At 39.8% G+C, this 22,955-nt stretch overlaps 2 protein-coding genes across 3 annotated transcripts; one reads left to right on the top strand and one right to left on the bottom strand.

Moving 5' to 3' along the window:
• The first annotated feature begins 972 nt into the window (after nucleotides 1–972).
• Nucleotides 973–16,393, top strand: ABRAXAS1 (abraxas 1, BRCA1 A complex subunit). 2 transcript variants are annotated; one of them, XM_043970756.1, is made up of 9 exons: nucleotides 973–1,167; nucleotides 4,906–4,996; nucleotides 8,987–9,023; nucleotides 10,274–10,340; nucleotides 12,005–12,198; nucleotides 12,996–13,115; nucleotides 14,217–14,301; nucleotides 14,794–14,908; nucleotides 15,426–16,393. In XM_043970756.1, exons 1-9 carry the CDS (start codon nucleotides 1,081–1,083, stop codon nucleotides 15,884–15,886), a joined length of 1,257 nt encoding a protein of 418 aa, XP_043826691.1. In that variant the 5' UTR covers nucleotides 973–1,080; the 3' UTR covers nucleotides 15,887–16,393. The 2 variants fall into 2 exon arrangements, with proteins under 2 accessions (XP_043826691.1, XP_043826690.1); XM_043970755.1 differs by having other exon boundaries at nucleotides 15,423–16,393.
• Nucleotides 16,394–16,776: 383 nt separating this feature from the next.
• MRPS18C (mitochondrial ribosomal protein S18C) lies at nucleotides 16,777–22,919 on the bottom strand. The gene is made up of 6 exons (XM_043970757.1): nucleotides 22,731–22,919; nucleotides 21,468–21,520; nucleotides 20,724–20,807; nucleotides 18,379–18,436; nucleotides 17,965–18,024; nucleotides 16,777–17,042 (listed from the first exon to the last, which is right to left on the bottom strand). The coding sequence occupies exons 1-6, from the start codon at nucleotides 22,828–22,830 to the stop codon at nucleotides 16,972–16,974; spliced, it is 426 nt and encodes a 141-aa protein (XP_043826692.1). The 5' UTR covers nucleotides 22,831–22,919; the 3' UTR covers nucleotides 16,777–16,971.
• Nucleotides 22,920–22,955: the final 36 nt, after the last annotated feature.

Raw genomic sequence — 22,955 nt, 5'->3', positions numbered from 1 at the left:
GTGGCTGGTTCATGCCCATTAAAAAATTACTATGCGATCAAAGTTCATTTACAGTTTTAACACTATCCCAGTCAAAATATCAAAGGGATCCTTTACAGAACTCAACAAAATAATAACACAATTCATTTGGGAAAATACAAGATCTAGGCTACAAGGGAAACGATGAAGAAATGTGTGAATGAAGGCCGACTGGCACTTCCAGACCTCAGTGCAGCTGGCTTTCAAATAGTCATTTGAAATTTGAAAGGCACCAATTCTCTCAAAGCATCTTATGACTGACTGGGCAGGTGCTGATGGCACCTCGGGGCACCGGCTGGGTGTAGGTTTGCCCCATCTCGCAGCCGCCCGCTGCTTCGGAGCCCCGGGCTGCAGGTCACTCCTGCTGGCTGGCCGGGCTCATCAGCAGAGAGCCGGGGAGAGCTCGCGTCCCAAGGGCCGAACGATTGCTACGGGTCACGGCCCATGGCCAGGCCAGGGCAGGAGCCAGAGCCCGGGTGGACAGCAGCGCGGAGCAGGCGCCGGGCAGGAGCGGCATAGCGTCTCGGTGGCCCCGGGTCCGAGAGGTGACACAACACCTTCGGACAGCCTGGGACGCGTGAGATTTAGGGGCGGGGGGGAGAGGAATTGGGGGGGGCTGCTCGGCCGGCTCCTGCTTTTCTTTTGGTAGCTCTACCTGGCGCGGGCACTGAACCTGTCGGTTATTCCAAGCCTTTTCCTCGTTTGTAAGACAGGACTAAGGCTCAGCGGGGGGGCACCCCAGCGGGGGGGCTCAGTGACTCTCAGCAGGGGACTAGGAAAAGAGCTCTGGAGATTGTAGAGGCTGAGACCGGCAGGGCCGCTAGGAACGCCCCTCCAGGGCAGTCCGGCTGCCGGCGGGGCGGCGCCTCGGCCGGCAGAGGGCGCTCGAGGCCCCGCTCCGCCTCCGCGCGCTCGTGACCGCTCCGCGCACGCTGCGCCGCCTGGGCTCGCGGGCACGCGCCGGCGTCCGGAAGAGACGACGGCGGCCGGCGGCCGGCAGGCTAGGGAGCGCGCGTGCGCGGGGGCCGTCTGGACGTCTGAGGCCGGGGACGGAACGAAAGCATGGAGGGCGAGAGGACGTCGGCGATGCTCTCGGGCTTCTTGTATGGTTCCCTCGCTTTCCAGCACCTTAACTCCAACGCCGACACGGTGAGGCCACGAGAGGCCACGGCCGGGGGAGCGAGCTCCGAGCGGGGGAGGGGCAGCGGCAGCGGCCACCCCCCACCGGGCGCGGGCGGCCGGGAGACTCTCGGTCCTCCCGCCCCCGCGTCTTCCGCGTCCTCCGGGCGTTGGCGAAGGGCCTACTATGTGCCGGCCCGGAGCCCCGGCGGGGCTCGGCCGTGAAGACGAGGTGACCATCCCCCACCCCCCGGAGGAGCCGCGTCGGGGCCGACGGAGGCTCGGGAGCGGAGCCGGGGGAGCCCGAGGACTCTAACATCGGCCGGGGCGCCTCGTCTTCTTGTTTCCTTTACTGTTTCCCGGCCATGTTTTAATCCCTCCGGGGCCGCAGTCGGCCTTGTGCCAACGCTTTCTCCGTGGCTCCCAAGTCCCGACGGTGACGATGATCGACGATTGATGATTGATGATTGATGGATGATGGTGATTGATTGATGGATTGATGGGTGGTGATGATTGGTGGGTGATGGGGAAGACGATGACGACCCTCGTTAAGCAAAACAAACCCGAATTGGCCATATCCAAAAATATGTCTCCTTCTGGAAGGTGGACGTCATCCTTTACTCTTGGTCCCCTCTGCATTATCAGGGATGAAGGTTGTTCTTGGAAGTTATTTTCCTGTCCAATGCTGTTCTGTGCCAAGTATTCCCCTGCCTTCGTATAAATCTCCCAGAGTTTCTCAGCATCTCTACCTTCATTTCTCCCAACACTGTTTCCATACCATCATTGGCTCAGCCATTCTTTATTTGATCGGCACCCTCCTAGTTTCCATTTCTTTGTTACCTTAAAAAGAGGTGCAGCCTTTTCTTCTTTTATTTTTGACACCTTTGGGAGTGTAGGCCTAGTGTGGTATCTCTGAGTTATTGTATATAAACAGTTTAGTGATTCTTGGGGCATGGCTCTAACTTGCTTTCTATAATAGCTCAGTCACTAAACAGCTCCATCAATAACCTATCAGTTTGCCTCTTTTCATTATCCACATTTTATCGCCTTTTCCATTCTGATGAGTGTAAAGGGACTTTCAGTTGCTTTAATTTGTGTTTCTGTACTCGGTGATTTGGAGCATTTAAAAAAAAATATTTGTTGATGTTTTAGATTTCTATTTTCAAAAACTGCCTTCTCTTTTTTTTTTTTTTGGTAAGGCAATTGGGGTCAAGTGACTTGCCCAGGGTCACACAGCTAGTACGTGTCAAGTGTCGGAAGCCAGATTTGAACTCAGGTCCTCCTGAATCCAGGGCCAGTGCTCTATCCACTGCACCATCTAGCTGGCCCCAAAACTGCCTTCTCTTACGAATTGACCTTTTTTCAGTTGGGGAATGGCTCTCTCACCTACTCTTTAATCTTTCAAAAGAAAGTTCCTCAACAGCATCATTTTCATTATCTCTACCTAAGAGTTGATTATTCTTGGAAACATTTGAGACTGGGAATTAGGCATATTGAATTTTTCTTGGTCACCACAACCTGGTTTGTAAGAGTACTAACTTTCATTTATTTCTTTGCCTTTTGTGAAATGAAACAAATCCTTTAGCAGAGTCATTAAAAAATAAAACTGAGTGGTTTAGCATTGTTGTAAAACACTTTTATAGGGGTGAGATTACAAACCTACATGTATATTTATTTTAAGTTTCTGGCTCAGGGCTTTCTTTGTCTAATTCATCCAGAATGGGGGTGACCATGTTACTCATGCTCCAAAATCTCCAGTGTGATCTAGAATCAAAAAAGATACTTCTCAGTTTGACATGTACTATAAAACTCTTCATTAACTCGCCCTTGCCTTCTTTTTCAGATTTATTACACATTACTCCCCTTCATGCAACCTGCTTCTAGCCAAACTGGCCTACCTGCTGTTCCTCTAAACATTCTGTCTCCTAACTCCATGCCTTCCTATCAGGTGTCCCTTCTTTTCTTCCTTACCTGCCTCTCAGAATCCCTGGTGTCCTTCAAAGCTCAGCTTATTCATCACCTCCTACATGAGGCCTTTCTTAACCCCTCAACTGCTAGTTCTTCCCTCCTCCAGTGCCCCAATTTTATTTACCTTTTATTTGCTCTTTAAGGGCATGGGCAGAATTTTTTTAAACCCATGCCTAGCATGGCATAGGTGCTTTTAATAACTACTTGTTGACTGATATACCTGAACAACCTTCAGTGAATCCTCATTATGCAGAGAATAAAGCCCCAACTTCTTTCAGTGTTCAGACCTCTCCATTCTTCAAGTTTACCCTTCCTATGTGCCAGGACTTTCACCTTTATCAGGATCTCACTATCTTCTAAACCTGACATACTTATTCCTGATTTGAAACCTTAATGCTTACGATTTCTTTTGCTAGGAAGGCCCTTTTCCCCATTAGACTGAACTCCTTGAGAGCAGAGACTGTGTTTTACCTTTCTTTGTATCCTCAGCACTTAGCACAGTGCCTCTTCCATGCTCAGCATATTTGTTGATGACAGACTAAATCCTGCCTTCAGGGTTCAGTTTATATCCCTACTTCCTTAAAAAAACAGTAAGAGCTTACTGCTATGTTCAGGCACTGTGCTAGGTGCTGGGTAGTTCCAAAGACAACAAAAAAGCTCCCTGCCTTCAAAGAACTTATATTCTAGTGGGGTATAGGACCTGTAAAAAGAAACAAATACAATGTCATTTGAGGAAACAGAGAATGCCAACAACTGGAGGAACTGGGAAAGGGTTCACAAAGAAAGTGGCCCCTCTGCTAAGTATGGAAGGAAGCTAAGCATTCTAAAGGGCATAGAAGGTAGCTTGCTTATAGGCATGCAGCTGAGAGATGGGACATTACGTGCAGGGAACATACAGCAGACCATTTAGGCTGATACATAAATGTGTGTGACATTAATGGAAAGTCAGCCTAGAGCCAGACTAAAGGATTTAGAATGCCAAGAGGAGTTGTTATTTGAAAACAATTGGAGATTTTTGAGCAGGGAGTAGACTTGTCATTTGGGAAGATTATTTTGGTGGCTGTGGAGAATGGATTGGGGAAAAAAAGTAACAAAGGAAAGTAGGGAAGAGGCCAATTAGGTTATGCAACAGTCCAGGCAACAAGGCAATAGAGTTCCAAAATAGGTTGGAGACCACATGAGCGGGGGGAAAGGGTGTGGATAGGAAAGGTGTTGAGACAACTGAAAAGACTGGCACAAAGGGTCATTGTTGGCTGACGGGGAGATTGGTCATACCCTCAACAGAAACAGGAAAGTTTGGAGAAAGGGCAAGATAATAAGGTTTGTTTTGGACGTACTGGGTTTGCATTGCCTAAGGTGTCAAGGAAGGCTGTTGATGATGGGGACCGCAATTCAGAAAGATTAGGGCTGGATATGTATCTATTTATGCATCATCTGTATAAAAATGGTACTTGAACCCTTAGAAGATGATATCATAGAGGAGAAGGCTAAGGACAACACCGTGAAGCCCCCCCTCCACCATGGTGAGGGGACAAGAGAGGAATGATAATTCCCAGTAATACAGCCTTGATCTTCCTCTTAACACAGTTTTTATAATACCTGTACCATTGATTTTGACATATTGTCTTCCTGTTATTTAACTAATTCCTTCTCCCCTTCAATGAGGCCAAGAAGAGGTGTTATTTTGTAACCTTTTTAGTATCTAGTCTATTGTAGATACTCAGGTTTGGAATTAATTGAGTAAAGACATAGTAAATGTTAGTTAACTTCATCTATTTCTTCTTTTTTGTACCCCTATAGGAAGGTTTTCTCCTTGGGGAAGAGAAAGGTGAAGCCAAGAACAGCATTACAGACTCTCAATTGAATGATGTTGAAGTTGTTTATACAATTGGTGAGTATACTATGTGTTCTCTATGTGCCAGACCTAAGATAAATGCTCTTCTTATAAGATAGTTTTCTAAACTTATTTTAAAATGGAGATTGCAAATAAAATCAATGCACCCCCTATTCCTTATCTAAAAGTATTAGGTAGATCTTTGCTAAAGTAGGAAAAAACTAAGAAAAAGTGAACAGAAAGAATTACAGAATGCATTCTATATTCTGTAGGTAATTTTAAATGAAATTTCTTTTTCTTCCTCCTCCTGTAATGCTAATGAGTTATGTGGGTTTGTTTTATATTCTGTAACTTTGCTGAAGCTTTTAATGGTTTCACTTAATTTCTTAGTTGAATTCCTACTGTTATTTAAGTATGCCATCATATAATATGCAGAAAGCAGTAATTTTGTTTGCTTTTTGACCATGCTTATTCTCTCACTTTCTTTTCCGTCTTATTGCTGTAGCTAGCATTTCAAGCTCTGTATCAAATAGTGGACCTCCTGATCTTATAGGAAAGGACTTTAGTTTATCCTCATTACATATGATGCAAGCTCTTGGTTTTAGATAGATATTACTTATATTAAGGTAGGATCCAGTTATTCCTCTGTTTCTAGTGTTTTTAACAGGAATGGATGTTTTATCTTGTCAAAAAGTTTTTTTGTGTGTGTATTTATATAGTAATATGATTTATTGTTAACTTTTTTCTCATCAGTTATATTTGTAATATCGAAACAGCCCTGCAGCCCTGGTATAAATCAAGCCTGGTCATAGCCTTGTGCTATGTTTCTATAGTCTCCTTGCTCATATTTTATTTAAAATTTTTGCATCCATATTCTTATGTCATTTAATTTCTCTGTTTTGAGTCTCCCATGTTAAGTAGCAAGACCATATTTGTATCATAAAAGAACACTTTTTCCTAAATTTTATGTAATACTGGAATTATTCTTTAAATGTTTGATGGAATTTGCTTTTAAATCCATTTGGTCCTTCAGAGGTCATTCTCTTTTTCAGTTCATTTATGTCTTGTTTAATTTCTTTTTCTAACAATAGATAATTTAAGTACTCTATCACTTGTGTTAATTTGGGCCTTTTATATTTTTATAAATATTTTTGTAAAATGCCACGTACAGTGAAATATGTATTTCTTTCTATTCCCATTTAGTAACCATCAAATTTCTATCATATCTACCTTTTCTAAAATGTATTCAGGTCCTTAACTTCTTTCTTGTTCATTATTTGGTTATATTTGTCTAGATCTGAAAAGGTCCCCTACTATTATAGTTTTATTGTCTGTTTTTCCCTTTAACTCGTTTAACTTTTATGTTATTAAATATGCCATTTGGTCTATATGTATGGGATTGATATTAATTTGTTGTGGGAATTTTCAGCAAAATTATTTTTCTGTTTATCTCTTTTAATCCAGTCTAGTTTTTTTACTAGTGCTTTGTTTGGGATCCTGATTGTTACTCAGGCCTTTTTTACTTTAAGGCATGATAGATTTGGCTCCAGCTCCCTATTTTAGCTCTGTGTGAATATTACATTTTAAGTGTGTTTCTTGTAAACAACATATTATTGGATTCTGCTTTCTAACTCATTGCTGTCTTATTCCATTTTATGGGTGAGTTCATCCTATTCACATTCACAGTTATTGTTAATTCTGTATCTCTCTCCCTCCTCTTCTCTGTTATTTTTCCCTCACCTTATAAAGAAAACAGTTGTTCAAAGTGTGTGCTCTGCAGCAGTACTACAGGTCCCACAGGCTGCTTCGGTTTCCCTGCCCTTTTTTCCTTTCCTTCCCTAAGAACCCAATCGCAGATTACTTTCTTTTAAGCTCCTCCTTAGGGTCCATGCTCTATGGTTAGTTTCTTTTTCAGTCTCTCAGTCTTCTCTTTTATTCCCCCCTCTCCCTTTCCTCTCCTATTTCTCTTTGAGTGAAATTGTGTCTGTATTCTTTCCTCCTTTGAGCAGTTCTAATGAAAATAAGGTTCACATGTCACCTGTTCTCCCTACCCATTCCTTCTTCTGTGTAGTCTTCTCATTGTGCATCCTGATTGTGTGATACTTTCCCTCACCCCTCCCTCCCATTCTCCTCCCTCACCCCCAGTGTATTGCTTTCCCCCTCTTTTTCCTTTCTTTTTTTAGACCATATCAAAACTTATACCAAGATCTCTTTGTTATGACATCTTCTAGACTCCTGATATTAGAGTTCTGAGGGGAAACATATCTCCCTCTATTAGAATGTAAATACTTTGTCCTTGTTTAATATATTATTGCTTTCATTATTTCCCTTTTTCAATTTCTCTTAATGCTTCTGTTTGTATTTCAAAATTTCTACTCATTTCTGGTCTTCATGAAAGTTTGGCAGTGTTCCATTTCATTAAAATTTCATTTCTCCCCAGTTATGTTATACTCAGTACAATGCCTGGGGATTTGATCTAATGGTTTTAAAATTATTTTATGATGACAAAATGAGTTAAACAGCTTCTAAGTATCCAAGAAGGGCTGACTTTCCCTGTTCCTTGTCCGAGGTTATGAATTGTGGTGATGGCCTCTTTCCTCATGTGCACAGCACAGGCTGTCTTCAGCCGGACTAGCTGACATCAGTGACCATGTACAGTCTGCCATGTGTTTGCAGTTAGACTTGCCTGAGCATCATAGATGGAAGCCATGGGGAGAACATGAGGGCATGGACTATTGTGGCTAATGCCTAACTAAAAGTGAATTGTGGGGCAGCTAGGTGGCGCAGTGGATGGAGCACTGGCCCTGGAGTCAGGAGTACCTGAGTTCAAATCTGGCTTTAGACACTTAACACTTACTAGCTGTGTGACCCTGGCAAGTCACTTAACTCCAATTGCCTCCCTTAAAAAAAAAAAGAAAAGAAAAAAGTGAATTGCACATAGTGGGCTCTTGTTAAGTATTTAGTAATATAAATAATCATTTACATAGCACTTAAGGATGGACAAAGCCCTTTCCCTCAAAAGCCCTGTGAGATATGGAGTACAAATATGATTAGCATTTTTGGGAAGAAGTTCAGTCATAGTTAGATATCTATTAAGTGACAGATTAGGGACTAAATCCAGGTTTCCTAATTATGAGTGCAGCACTCCTCCTATTTCATAACTTCTCACAAACATCTACCTAAGGAGATGATCATGTATGTAATGTCTCATCCCCCTGCCCCTTTCCTTAGGCCCTGATTTGCTTTTTGACATGGCAGTGAGGTACTTTAACTTTTAGACATGTTATTTTTTTCCTACTCAGAGATAACCTCTGCTTTAGTGAAGTTAATGCTGCTTTTGGGGGGGGTGTCCCAACTATGTTTAAGGGTACTTTCCCTATGAGGAAATTCTACCAATTTGAGTCATTGATGATTGGACAACTTGGAGTTTTAGAGATGTATGAGAAGTTCAGTGAGTTGCCAAGACTCACATGGGCAAAATGTATCTGAGGTGGGACCTGAACCTAGGTTTTATTGACCTTGAGAGCAGTCCTCTGTATACTGTGCCAGGCATTAATACATCTAAATTACAACGTATGTCATTTATTTCTTAGGATTTATTCATTGTGATTATAAAATAGTTCCTAAGTATCAATACATGCATGGAATTTAATATGTTTTAAGCAACCACGGAATATAGGTATAGAGAATACACAAAATACTTTCCTAATGCTAACAGCTGCTTTACCAAAATAAGAAACTAGAGAAAGAACATCTTGAAATTCATAGAAAATATAGCAGGCTAAGATTGTGCCTTTGGAAAGGTATTTGTAATCATTACTGCAGTATTAAGAATTTTAATTCGGGGAAGCTAGGTAGCACAGTGGATAGAACACCGGCCCTGGAGTCAGGAGGACCTGAGTTCAAATCCGGCCTCAGACACTTGACACTTACTGGCTGTGTGACCCTTGGCAAGTCACTTAACCCCAATTGCCTTGCCCCCCCACCCCATTAAAAAAAAAGAATTTTAATTCACTTAATATAATCATACTCATCTTTTCCTTTCAGACATACAAAGGTACATTCCATGCTATCAGCTTTTCAGGTATGTGTTACCATATGTGAGAAATTCGGACCAGTGGTTTGTGATTGGATGATGTCACGCAAGCAAGGACTAATTTATGCCAAGCATTGTATTGGGGATATAAAGATTTTTTTAAAAGATAGTCCCTCCCACAAGAAGCTTAAACTCTATCTTACTATGAAAAGGCTTTTTCTTATTGTTTGAAAGTTGCTTATATACTCATCCAACTTGCTCTGGTTTCTATTTAATACTCACATTCCCTCCAATTCCCTTAATTTGCTGCATTTTTCACCTTCTGAATCACCTCAACCACCTGCTCATTTACCCAATTTGTTTCACTAATTCACCTACTTTTCTACTCTCTACTTAACCAATTCTGTTACTTACCCACTATGCTTTCTTTGATGGTTGCTCACCTTTTACCTCTTTTATTTTCTAAAGCACTATGGTTTTGATCTTTCCCCTACCACCCACACAGTATGCCGTGTGACTAAAGTAATGAGGCTGATTTCCATAAACCACATAAAAAAACCACTTTTGTTACTTTATAGTTACAAACTTTATATGACATGAGAATAACTTCCATAATAATTAGAATACATCTGTTGAGAAAATTTGAATCTGTGTGGACCTGTCATGAAGTGCAAACCCAGTCATAAATCTAAGATTTAATATCGAGCAGTTATTAAAAAAAAACACCATACAGCTCTGAGGATCTAGATTAGGAAGAATAGAGAATAGGTGGTCTTGGGGGTCAGATTGTAGAGGGCTTTGATCTCCCTTGTAGAAGTGGTAGACCATGGGTGTGAAGTACTGTGTATACTCTCAGATTCAGTTTGATGTGTTACTTTTGTTGAATTGGGATTTTCCCTCCTCTCTTTTTATATTCAGTTGCCAGGAATGATTTGCAGGGAGTATATAGGGAATGTCATATAAAAACAAATTATCAATAACATAAAAAATAAAGCAGTTTCTTGGTATGTGCTTTTAAAGAAAAGAAGAACAATTAGTAGACTAGGAATTAAGTAACTTTATTTGAAAACTTTTGGAAGATGTCTTTGTATATATTTGGGGGCTCATTTGTCCGGTAGATTCATGAGGTGTGATAGGGTTTAGTACAATGTATAGGTGTTTGCTCTTAACTAGCACACAGATACTTACTGCTTTGCATTGAATAACTTTGGTTAGGACCAACTGTAATATGACACTGGCATTGAGGGGATGCTTTACAAAGGGATCTCATTGAAATGTTTTCATCTGCCTCTTTTTAGCTTTTACAACGCGGTAGGTGAAGTAAATGAGGAGGCACTGAAGGAGGTCATCCCATGCTGCAAAAAGGTATTGGGACTTGTTGACTCACTCCTTTCATTATCTACTTTTTGGACTTATAACAAAGAGTAATAGTCACATTAACTTTGGACACCTGGCTTTTAATCTTCCTGTTATCCTCTGAAGAGGATGGGGGAAAAGCTGAAAGGCAGCACAGTCAGTGCGGGGCCTGGAGGGCTATAGGCAAATCTTCGTGCTTTTCTCAGCCTGTTTCCTCATCTGTCAAATGGAGATAAAATATTGTGCCCAAAGGGTTTTATGAGAAAAGGCCTCTGCAAACTCTAAAGTGCTTTACAGATCTGAGTGTCAGGCCCTTTACTGCACAATTGGGGAGTTAGGCTGGAAATCAAAGGATATTCCACCCAAAGGAGGATTTCCCTGTTACTGGGGAAAGCACTGGCTTCATCCTCCCCATGAGCTGCTGACCTTGGGCAAGTCACTTCCCCTCCCTGGCTTTCAGTTTCCTCATCTGCAAAAGGGGAGGATTGGATTAGATGGCCTCTGAGAGAGGGTCTTTAAGTACTTACTGAGGTTTTGCTTAAATACCTCAGGTGAGGGAAACCTCACCAACCCTTACTTATCCTAACCTCCTAAGGACCTTCCCATTACACTTTTGGAAAACTGTGAGTTTTTTTTCTTAGGGGGCAGCTAGGGGACACAGTGGATAAAGCACTGGCCCTGGATTCAGGAGGACCTGAGTTCAAATCCAAGTTCAGACACTTGACACTTATTAGCTGTGTGACTCTGGGCAAGTCACTTAACCCTCATTGCCCCACCCAAAAAAAAAGTTTTTTCTTACTTCAGTCAACTTGCAGCCCTTGCTCCTAATTCCACCCTTTGAGACTCAACAGAACAAGTCTGATCCTTTCTCCGGAGGACAGCTTTGAAAGTACTTGGAGCAGGTCCTTGGTAACTCTTAGCTTCTCCTGACTAAAGAGCTCAAGTCCCTGCAAATAATCCTCATATGTCATGAACTTGATGCCCTACCCTGGACACCCCTATGTTTATCAGTGACCTTTACCTAAAGTGTGGTCCCTGAACTGAATGGAATACTGTCTTTTTGGTCTGATCAGGGCAAAGCCGCTCATCTGTCTAGTCATTCATTTTGTATGACTAAACGTTTTTGGTTAACCTGTTTGTTTTAGTCATACGGAATTTTGCTTTTTAAATCCATTGCCTTAATCTTGTCTTTTAAAAATGATGGTATTGGGGCAGCTAGATGGTGCAGTACATAGAGCACCAGCCCTGGATTCAGGAGGACCCGAGTTCAAATGTGACCTCAGACATTTGACACACAGACCCTGGGCAAGTCACTTAACCCCAATCACCTCACCAAAAATTAATTAATGAATTTTTTAAAAATTATGGTATTAATTAAAGGTTCAGGTTTTCGGACAGAAAGGGTAACGTTCTGTTGAGTAGGGCTTCTTTTTCTCTCTTAAAATTTTTTTTGGGTAAAGTTTAAGGAATGCACAAGAATATTGTAAATACAAACCAATATTTACATTTTTTGGAATATGTGTGTATAATGTTTATGTATAAATCCTTAAGCTTGTCAACAGTTTCTCTAAATGTTAATCACTATTCCTGAATGTTTTATTAAAATTTTTTTGTCTCATTGTGGTAGTACAGTTTTATATAACATATTTAAATTTGATTTTTCCCCCTTTTAGAAAGTTATTGGATGGTACAAATTCAGGCGTAATTCAGACCAAATGATGACGTTTCGAGAGAGGATTATTCACAAAAATTTACAAAAACATCTTTCAAATCAGGGTCTTGTTTTTCTGTTACTGACACCAAGCATAACCACAGAAAGCTGTTCTACTCATAGGCTGGATCATGCATTATATAGACTTCAGGAAGGGTAAGTGTTGGCACATATTTGGATTAGCTCACTGAGTTCAGGATTTTTCAATAGTTCTTACATATTTTATACAGATATATAAGTTGGTGTAATAACGTTTTATGCATGGGTTTATGCGAAATGGGTCTTTTCCTTTCTCATCTGGATTTTTTTGAACACAGGGGTCATAGCAATCCCTGTGACACTGGGAGCAAAATCACAAATTTCTCCTTCCTTTAGTGGTGCTAATAATAAGCATAGTAGCACCTCATGTTATACATATACCTTTTCCATGTAGCATCAAGACTCGACAAAAATGTATTGGCTTGATAGGAGGTTGTTTTTTTTGTTTGTTTGTTTGTTTGTTTTTTTAGTGAGGCAATTGGGGTTAAGTGACTTGCCCAGAGTCACACAGCTAGTAAGTGTTAAGTGTCTGAGGCCGGATCTGAACCCAGGTACTCCTGACTCCAGGGCCAGTGCTTTATCCACTGCGCCACCTAGCTGCCCCTGTTTTTTTAACTAATGTAAAATAGCTTAAAGCCAATATTGGTTATGTCTCATTGAAGCAGTATTTCATTTTAAGTGAATTAATCCATGTAAAGTAACCAACATGTGTTTTCTCATATTTAAAATAATTGACAGTGCTGTTGTGTATAAAAGTAATTGCTCATAAATTGGATTGGTTTTAGCTATTTACTTTGACCAAATAATAGATGATACCTGTAGGGTGGTCTATTATGAATGGGAAATGAAGAGAATAGAATGCTACTGCTAATTTCTAACCTGACTGTAAATTTATATCAAAAAATCTTTTTTAGAGTTTTCCATAAAGTGCCTTTAGTGGTGGCCAACTTAGGTATGTCAGAGCCGCAGGGATATAAGACTGTATTGGGGTCCTATACATCCACTGCCTTTGGCCGAACAGTCCATGCACATAGGTAAGATGGCTTCTCAGCCACTAACTCGTCACCAATTTCAAATATACTCATTTGCTTGAAAAATATTTTTGTATCATTACATTTAAAAAGGATCCAAACTTGAACTAATTATAAAGGTAAAACCATTGTGTTTATAGTCTGACTACAAATTTATGCTAATCTCCCTTCTAGTTTCTCATGGTTCCTTGGTAATCCTTTTATTCCTCCTTCATTGCTCACCATATCAGTAGATCATTAAGCATAATTAAGTGCCTCCTCTGTGTCAGGCCCTATGCTGGGCATACAGTGAAACAATCCCTTGGAATTCATATTCTTTTTGTGGAAAAGCAACATGTACATAGGTGAGGAAATACAATTTATTCACACACACACACACACACACACACACACACTCTCTCTCTCTCTCTCTGCACAAGGTACTTGAAGAGAGTCAAGGACCTCACAGTATCCCCAAAGTTGCACGTGGGGCCCTGCTGGAGGACATAGCTTACAACTGGAGCTTCTTGACCAAGGAAGTGCTTTGGGAATTTCATACTTCCTCAGGTCCCAAACCTTTGTCTTTCGGTCTTAACTCTGCCTTCATCCTCTTTTCCCTGCAAAGGACTTTACTACCTACCATATTGATAAAACCCATTCAATTTGAACTTTCTGATCTTCCATTTCCTTCCCACCAGTCTGAAAGACTGGCATGACCTTTCTCTTTAGAAATTCTGCAAATTCTCCATAAACCCATCTGATTTTTCCTATTACCATTCCTCTAGGACCTTGTTCCATCATTGGTCATCCCTACTTTTAAAAGTTCAGCCTGTCTTGCCTCAACTTCTAGTTATAAATGTCATATTTACCTCATCCTATATACATACACACACATATATATACACACACTTTTGACCCTACAACATATCCCACCTTCCCTACTTCTTGTCTTTCCTACTTTTCCCTTTAAAAAACAAAAAAGAATAGCACTCTACATCCTTACCACCCACTCATAAAATCTGTATTCAAGGACCATACATCATCTTTTTTAATATTGCATCATTTTTTAAATACATACATACATAAGCGCATGTATGTGTAAATTATTTTCTCTTCCACCAACAGGTCAGAATTTTTTAATGAAGATGGAACTTTAAAAGAGGTACAGAAGATAAGTGAACTATATGCCACCATACAGGAAGAATTAAAGGTGATTATCTCACACCTTTAAAAATCATTTCTAAGATTTAGAAATCATGCCAGGCCTGCATGTTTAGGATTTCTTCAAATTAAATTCACATATTTTGCCTAGTGCTATTACCTATCAAAAACACACTGTACAAAAAATTTTACACTTTATTATTGCATATGTACATTGGAGTGGGTTTTTATTTTTAAATTCAGAAAGTTTATTTTAATACATTTTTCAATCTATAAACTTGAATTTTAAGGTTGTAATTTTGAGGAGTACATTAAGTTTCCTCATCTCCCAACCTAGTTAGCCACATTGTTGTTGAGGTAAAGAAAAAAAAATTGTACTTGCAGAAATACAATTGGTAGTGTGTGATACGATTCAGGAAGTGGTTAAAATTTGTAATGCTGCCCTTATTCTGTCCAGTAGATTTCCTTTTACTTAGCATAGGCTACTAATGTATTATGAATTGGAATGTTGTCTATTAATTAAACTAATTTTCTTTTGTAGGAAATGTGCACTCAAGTATTAGACAGTGAGCAATTAGTAGACAATTTAATAAAGGATATAAATAGACTAAAAGAGGAACTTGCAACAAGAAAGAGAGCAAAGACTCTTGTACCAGGTAAAAAGAAAAGTTAATGTTCTTATATTGCTTACCCTGTTTTATTCCTATATAGCTGTCATTCACGGGTAACTGTAAATCATTAACCTGGCACTTTTAGATTGACAGTTGTTAGTTCCCCAGCATCCTCTTCACTCCCTATTTTATAAAGAAAATAGAGGCTCAGAAAGGGATGGCTTGGATACTTATCATACCCAGTTATCAAACCAGTATGCAGTGCACCACGTTACCATTTACACTGGTGTCAAACTTTTACTTGGCTTCAGTTTAACAAGATTGATGTGGTCAACAGTCTCTGGTTGGGGGGGGTTTGCTAAATGAAAAGGACCCTCTCAAAGTCAGCTTTGGCAGATGTAAGCCAAGCTTGCAGAATATTCTAAGTAAAAGTATTATTGTGAAAATTTTTAAATTGGACTCAGATCAAATACACTATGAAAAGCCCTAGACCATTACATTATATGTCAGTCTGAACTTTTACATGATATTGAATAATAAATTGTGTTATCTGATGTAGCAGCAAGAGGCCGTGACCCGGAAGCAGAGGAGAACGTTCTTCTGTGTCAAGCTTTACGGACGTTTTTCCCAAGTTGTGGATTTCTTCATTCATGTATTGTCTGTTTGAAAGGCAGGCAGGTCTCTACAAACTGCTGTAACACTGACCATAAACTCCATCTGGTGAGTAAATTGACTCTGATGCTAGAAAGCCCAGATTTTCCAGAAGAAGATGATGGTGGTGATGGTGGTGATGGTGATGAAGATGATGATGAAACAAGATGTGGAGTTAAGCATAAATCTCCTGACTCAGGAAATCAGAGACCATTAAAGAAAGCACGAGTGTCACAAACTCATAATCAGTCTCTTAAAAGAGATCATGAAAACAGTGATCAGGAAAAAGAATTGACAAGCAGTTTAGAAATGGATGAAGATGCTGAGAAATTGAAGGATGCTACTGAATATCCAGGCTCACCAACTTTCTGAACCTTTTATACAATTTTTCTGATTGTCCCAATGGACCAAAAGGTAACAGGGGGGAAAAAGTAGTTCTAATAATTTTCTAAAGTGTTGCTTCATTTAAAATATTTTGGAAACTTGTTAAATTAGGAATGTGGCCGTATTTTTATTATAGTACTCTTGGAGTAAGGCAAAAATTACTAGTCATTTTTCAGGTTGTTTTTTTTGTTTTTGTAAATAAAATCTTTCACTGAAACTGTTAATCCACTTTGTAGATGAAATATTTCTATAAAAACAAAGCCATCATTAAACCTGAGACTTTCTTTGTAAAGTTGGTCTAAGGAATACAGGCCACACTGCAAAGTTATATTTCAGAACTCAACTACTCAAGTTTTCACTACATACATTTTCCCATGCCTAATCAGCAATCAGGTTAGTCTTTCCTAAGTCTGAACTGGTCCTGCCTGAATCAAGACATTCTTTTTTTTTTTTGGTGGGGCAATGAGGATTAAGTGACTTGCCCAGGGTCACACAGCAAGGAAGTGTCAAGTATCTGAGGCCAGATTTGAACTCAGGTCCTCCTGAATCCAGGACTGGTACTCTATCCACTGTGCCACCTAGCTGCCCTGAATCAAGACATTCTTGTGCCCACTAAGTTCCTTGGTGGCAAATACTTTTGGGGGTATCTGTCACCTACCAGTACTTGGCTCCTAAGTCCACCTCTTTGTCTGAACAAGTGATTTTTCGATTAAAATTCTAAAGGGCTTGGTGTAAAAACAAACAACACATCTTTAATTTATTATATTATACATGACATTGCCTCCTTCACCCTCCCTGCCATAGGCTAAAATCAAGAGATCTGCTGGTAGAACCAAGAACCCACAGCCAGCTCTACAACATTGAATGATAACGTCCGGTAGAGTTCAGCTGAGTTTTTTTATTTTCTACCACAAGAGTAGAGTTAACTTTATAAAATCAGATCATAGGTCCAGAAAACCTAGCGTAGAAACAGGCCAGCTCCTCTGATGTACAGGCTGATGTTGTTTGAACTGAATCACAGTTGGTACCACAGGTTATCTGTCAAATAAGTTTTCTTGGTACTAGCTTTATTCTCAGTATTTGATGTTGCAAATTTTGGGATCTTTCAGATAGGCAGGATCCTTGTAAGTAACTGGCATAAATCCTACAAAAAGATAATTTGCTTTTAAGTTTCTCACTGTAATTTGCACAAATAAAAATCAATAAAGCTAAAATTAGAAAATGATCAAACATAGAATAAAAGCTTACACAGTCTAACCTCTAGAGCAAACAGACTAAGAGCCATTCCTCAATAGACTAGTGGTCAGAAAAGATGAATGTTTGCAAAGGAAGAAATGCAAACTAATTCTAGAAAGTAAGATTAGAAACACATTAAAATATTGAGTTATCACTTCATATAAAAACCAGCAGAAAATAGTGAAATTTAGTGTTGGACGAGAACCTGTTAGAAGACAAGTATGCTGTACTGCTGGTAGAACAGTCTTTTATGAATTTCTGGAATTATTTAAGGACAGTTACTTAATTCTTCACCTCCTTTGATCCAGAAATCCCACTCCTGAGACTATATCCCAAGGAGGTTAATGAAAACCAGAAATGATTATTATGTGAAAAGTATTCATAGCATCATTGAAAAAAATAACCAAAAGCTGGGGAAAATGTGCCTGGTAATTGGGGAATTACTAAAAGAGCCATGACATATGAGTATGATGAAACAGCACTGAGCCATAAAGACAGAATATAAAGAATTCAGAGAAACACAGCAAGACTTGTATAAAGTGAGCCAGAGTAAAGAAAGCAGAACAAGAATATACACCAACCATAAGATGTGTAAAGACAGCCCTCTGAAGTAGCACAAAATTTAAATAGATCTCTTCCTATTAAGTACAAAAGGGCAAAATGACACACACACAAACTGCAATCGGGCCATTCTGCTTAATTCTTGGGAAGAAAGTTAATGAGGGGTTAGTTGGAAAGTGTCATGTTAAAAGCAAAATGGATCCCAAAACACATACATTAAACTATATAATGGTCAAAAAACTGGATGGTAAATATTCACTAACTCTTACCCATTATCTGAGCCCGCTTAATAGCCTTTGTAATCTCTTTCTGTTTTTTCCCACATAAACCTATGAAAGAAAAATGTTTTCATTAAATTCACTCCAGATATAAAAAGTTAATGCTTATATTAAATTCCTAGGATGATTAGAGTATACTTCCAAACAAGAAAACTTTGCTTTAAAAGAAAAACTATTTAATTTCAAAATACCCCATCAATTCCTATTCTTGAACAAATACTTTTGGACAGGAGCACTAAAATAGTTCATTGAACCCAAAGTGCCTAAAATTCAACCATTCTGCCTCATCTCTAACTAGTCAACAGTTATATTAGAAAACTGGCTAATTTTCTTAAAGGTAAAACTATGATTTTAAAAAATTATTTATACATTAAAATATTTACAAATGCATATTAATATAAATACCTGTTATGTGTCTTCCATAAATGCATCCAGTGAATGGAGAAATAAACTGGGACAAAAGCTGTTGATATTTTTACAAACAAAAAACAAAATTAACAGCAATCAAAACTAAAAAATTCGGTCTTCGATTTTTTTTTAGTCCTGTAATACCAATTCATAATTATATGGTGAAAAAGTTGCCTTACAACAATCTTTTCAGGTAGGTATGAATAGTATTCCCATTTAGAATGATAGGGAAACTGAGGCTCAGCAGTGCTGAGTGTCCTAGCAATAGAACTAGGAAATGTTAATACTGAAACTTCAGCACAGGGCCTCATGATTTCTAAATCCATTGAAATATCCACTACTAAACTGTAAGATTTGACAACCATTTACTTACTTATTTTTGGAAGAGACAATATCTTTAAGAAGTATCAAGCCCATTTATTAACAGCATGAGCCCAAATTTTAATATATTTGTATGAAATCTGATTAAAAATATCCACACCTCTTATTTAGTATCATCAGGGGAGGAAGTAACTTAAGTTTACCCCCCTTTAAGTACCAAGCTGTAAAAATGTTTTCCTTTTGCATGGTTATCTTTAATCTTAGTCCTAGAGAACTCGTGATAAAACAAGCCTCTTAATTGAGATGTGTAATATGGTACACTTTGTCAGACTACAGGTTTTGCTCAAATGTTTTGTTACAAAAGGGTAATGTGGCCTCATATCTAAACTATATTGAGAACTGAATAAATATATAATACAAGTCATTCCCCAATTGAGAAATGGTCAAGGATATGAACAGGCAGTTTTCAAAGGAAATTAAAGCTATCTATAGCCATATAAAAAAAAAAAAGTTCTCAATCACTACTGATTATAGAGAAATAGAAATTAAAACAACTCTGACGTGCCACCTCACATCTATCCAACTGGCTAATATGACGAAAAAGGAAAATGATAAATGTTGGAGATGTGGGAAAATTGGAACACTAATGCAGTTAGTGGAGTTGTGAACTGACCCAGCCATTCTGGAGAGCAATTTGGAACTGTACCCAAAGGGCTACCTTTTGACCTGGTAATACCACTACTAGGCCTGTATCCCATAGAGATCATAAAAAAGAGAAAAAGACCCACACGTACAAAAATATTTATAGCTTCTCTTTTTGTGGTGGCAAAGAATTGGAAATTGAGGGGTTGCCCATCAATTAAGAAATGGCTAAACAATTTGTGGTATATGAATGTAATGGAATATTATTGTGCTGTAAGAATCGATAAGAAGGCAGGTTTCAGAAAAACCTGAAAAGATTTACATGCATTGATGCTGAGTGAAATGAGCAGAACCAAGAGAACATTGTCCACAGTAACAACATTGTATTTTGATCAACTGTGATTGACTTAGCTCTTCTCAGCAATACAGTGATCCAAGCAATGCCAAAAGACTCATGAAGGAAAATGTTCTCCTCATCCAGGAAAAGAACTATGAAATCTGAATGCAAATTGAAGCATACTATTATACTATTTTCACTTCTGTTGCTTCGTTGTTTATTCTTGTGGTTTTTTTCCGACTCTTGTTTTACAACATGACTAATGTGGAAATGTTTTAACATGATTGTAATGTATAACATATATCAGATTGCTAGCTGGCCTCCAGAGGGGGTAGGGTGGGAGAAAAACTTGGAACTCAAAATCTTACAGATGTAAATGTTGAAAACTATCTTTATGTGTAATTTGAAAAAAAATTAAGGTCTGGTACAATGAAAAAAATAAACTCATGAAACAAAACAAAAAAAGGTAGTGCTATTTAAGGGTATAAATAGAAAAAGGTATCAAAATGAATACAAAAATGCATTTATAACTTTGCCTTATTAAACAGAATACTGAACATAAGTTTATGCAATGATCCATTACTATTTTGGTGAATATCAGTTACTGGAGGGAAGAGAGCTCTTTATACCAGTATACTTAGAGTTCTTGCATCAGCATTTTATGGTGGGGTTTTTTTCCTCCCTCACTATTACCTTCTATTTCTTGCCAGCAGTACAGTTTTACCTGGCACATAGGTGCCAGGAAATAAATTTGGTTAGAAATACATTCATTATGGTATATAATACTTAGAATTGAAACACGTGAACTTTATGACATCTGTTGAGAAGCCATTTTTGCTTACTTCTTTGGATGAAAGCTATAATTTGACAATTCCGGTTAATTCAAATTAAATGAACATATCCTGCAGGTATAAGCATCTTATATGTCCTCACTACGAGTTTTAGTGCTGTGGCTCCCATTTAAAAAAGTATTGAATTCTCCTTTAACAGCTATCACCAAATCCCATATTTAAGCATCTCAGGTAATAAATTCAAATCTCACCTGAACATTCTTATAATCTACAGTTTTTCCACACAAAATACATTTTTTGTTTGGTTCCTTGTAGGGATTTTCCATTGGAACTGGCTAGATTGGAGGGGGAAGAAAAAGAATCTGTTAATAAAATATAATTCAGTGTAATAGTTGGCACCTATAAAGTGCTTTAACATTTGCAAAGCACTTTACATGCATTATCTCTTCTAAGCTTCATAACCACCTTGTGAAATAAGATACTACAGGTGTTCTTACATCTTCTTACAAGTGAGAAAGCTGGGATCCATAGGGATTAAGTGACAAAATTTTACAAAGCTGGAATATTTATGGGGCAGGATCTGAATCAAAGTAGTTTCTGAAACGAACTTGCCTAGTAAATGCCTCTGAATATATATGACCCATGCACCTAGCATATTATCTTGCACATAGTGCTTAAAAATGTTGAAAAATCTGGTGTTAGACGCATAGGAGAGGGAAAATCTTTGGAATAAAATCAAGAGTTAAGCCTACTTTTATACTGAAAAGTTTCAGCAATAAGTATTTTTGATAACAATTTTACATTTAATCATTTAGAGAAAACATTTTCTTACAGAATCCTTATTCATACTTCTAAGAAAGTTTTGGAAATGATACAATATACTGAGAACAAGTTTGTTATAAAGGATTTAAAAAAAAAAACTTGAACAATACCATGAGAATTCAATCTCATTTACAAAAGCTCCTGAGAACTTGAAATTCCACACTCTTCCTTACCATGTCTTCATTACTGGCCACCTGTTTATACTGAGAACAACTTCTCCGGGGTACTATAAGTAAACAAAAAAAAAGTAAAAAACAGTTATTTGGTTAACTACACCTTTGATGACCTTTAAAAAAAAAGTCAGTCACGGGGAAAAGCATCCATGTTTCGCAACTCTTAGTGGGCTGAACCAGGACCAAGTAAAGGAGGAATGTAAATTTCAGGCATTATTCCAAACCAGAAATAATGCCCCGCCCCCAGCTCAGGTCAGGGCAATGGCAGATACTTTGGGATGGGTAACCCGCAACGAATTAAATTGATAACAGTCTATTGAACATCAGCGCACCTGTGATGAAAGCAAAACCTTTTTCTGGTGCGAATTTTGCCAGAGGAGGGTGCGGGCCATTCGATGAAGACAGAGGCAGCGAGCCCACCTTGAGAGTCCCGTCTGATGGCGTGGGGGGGAAGGGAGAGGGGGCCGCTACTGTGTTCCAGGCACCACGCTAAGCGCCGAGGACACAAGGAAAGTCCTGCCTTCCAGGCGCTCCCCATCTAATGGGAGAGACAGCCTGGCACAAGAACTAAGAGTGACCGGGCCGGCTCCCTGGAGGCGGGGTGCAGATGGGGGCGGGGTGCGGACACTCAAGACGGCCAGAGAGCTGGAGGGGAGGCGTGAAAGCACCCACTACGTGCCGGGTTCCGTGCTAAGGGAAGGACACGGCCGAAAAAAGCACCGCGGCCCTTGAATTCACTGAGCATTTATCAAGCGCAGGCGCTGCAAAGTCAAGATCAAAAACAGGGCCAGGTCCTGCCCTAAGTGAACTTAAGGGGGAGGAGGGTGCGGACGCAGAGAAGGGAATACAAAGTGGGTGGCGGGAAGGACTAAGGTCCTACTGGGTGCTGGGAGCCTCACACGCTGCCCATCGAATCCAACAACCTGGAAGGCAGGTGGTTCTAGCATCTCCACTCTGCGGATGAGGCCACTCGGGCAACTTATCCAGGGTCACCCAGTTGTAGGCGTCTGAGACCGAATTTGAACTCGGGTCCTCCCGCCTTCCCGGCGTTCCAAGCCCCGCGCCACCGAGCCGCCTCGGTGTTCGGCACCACCATAGCGCCCGGCACGTGGCGGACTGAATGACTAATGTATGGAGGAGGATCGGCCGAGGCCTGCGCGAGCAGTCCAGTCGAGTTGGGCCTTGAATGCCGGGTCACTGCCTTCACCCCCACCCTCCCGGAGACGGCCGCTCTCGGAGGAGCCGGAGGGAGGAGGCGCTTACCCGTCTGAAGCCCGCGGCTAGCGCGGCCAATGCAAACACTCCCCAAACGCACGATGAGCTTCTCCCTCCCGAGAGCAAGACAACCCAGCGGGGCCGCCATGACAAGGCTACACACCTCCCTCCCCACGCTCGAAAAATAATTAAATAAATAAAAGATCCGTTCGGAACGATCCCTTCCGGTTCGCGGCTCACTTTGCCGGTCCAAGACCGGATGTAGTTGTGAGC

This window comes from Dromiciops gliroides, chromosome 6 (assembly GCF_019393635.1).
Source record: "Dromiciops gliroides isolate mDroGli1 chromosome 6, mDroGli1.pri, whole genome shotgun sequence".
Taxonomy (NCBI): Eukaryota; Metazoa; Chordata; class Mammalia; order Microbiotheria; family Microbiotheriidae; genus Dromiciops; species Dromiciops gliroides.
Note: the sequence above shows the minus strand (reverse complement) of the source record. Positions and strands in the feature narration are given on the sequence as shown.

Excerpts from the sequence above, each read along its gene's own strand:
- ABRAXAS1 (XM_043970755.1), top strand. The coding sequence starts at position 1,081 with ATGGAGGGCGAGAGGACGTCGGCGATGCTCTCGGGCTTCTTGTATGGT. Across the intron at positions 1,168-4,905 it reads TTAACTCCAACGCCGACACG|GAAGGTTTTCTCCTTGGGGA; the intron begins GTGAGGCCACGA and ends GTACCCCTATAG. Across the intron at positions 12,199-12,995 it reads TTATATAGACTTCAGGAAGG|AGTTTTCCATAAAGTGCCTT; the intron begins GTAAGTGTTGGC and ends AATCTTTTTTAG.
- MRPS18C (XM_043970757.1), bottom strand. The coding sequence starts at position 22,830 with ATGGCGGCCCCGCTGGGTTGTCTTGCTCTCGGGAGGGAGAAGCTCATC. Across the intron at positions 20,808-21,467 it reads TGGCCAGTAATGAAGACATG|CCAGTTCCAATGGAAAATCC; the intron begins GTAAGGAAGAGT and ends CCTCCAATCTAG. Across the intron at positions 18,437-20,723 it reads TAGATTATAAGAATGTTCAG|CTTTTGTCCCAGTTTATTTC; the intron begins GTGAGATTTGAA and ends AAATATCAACAG.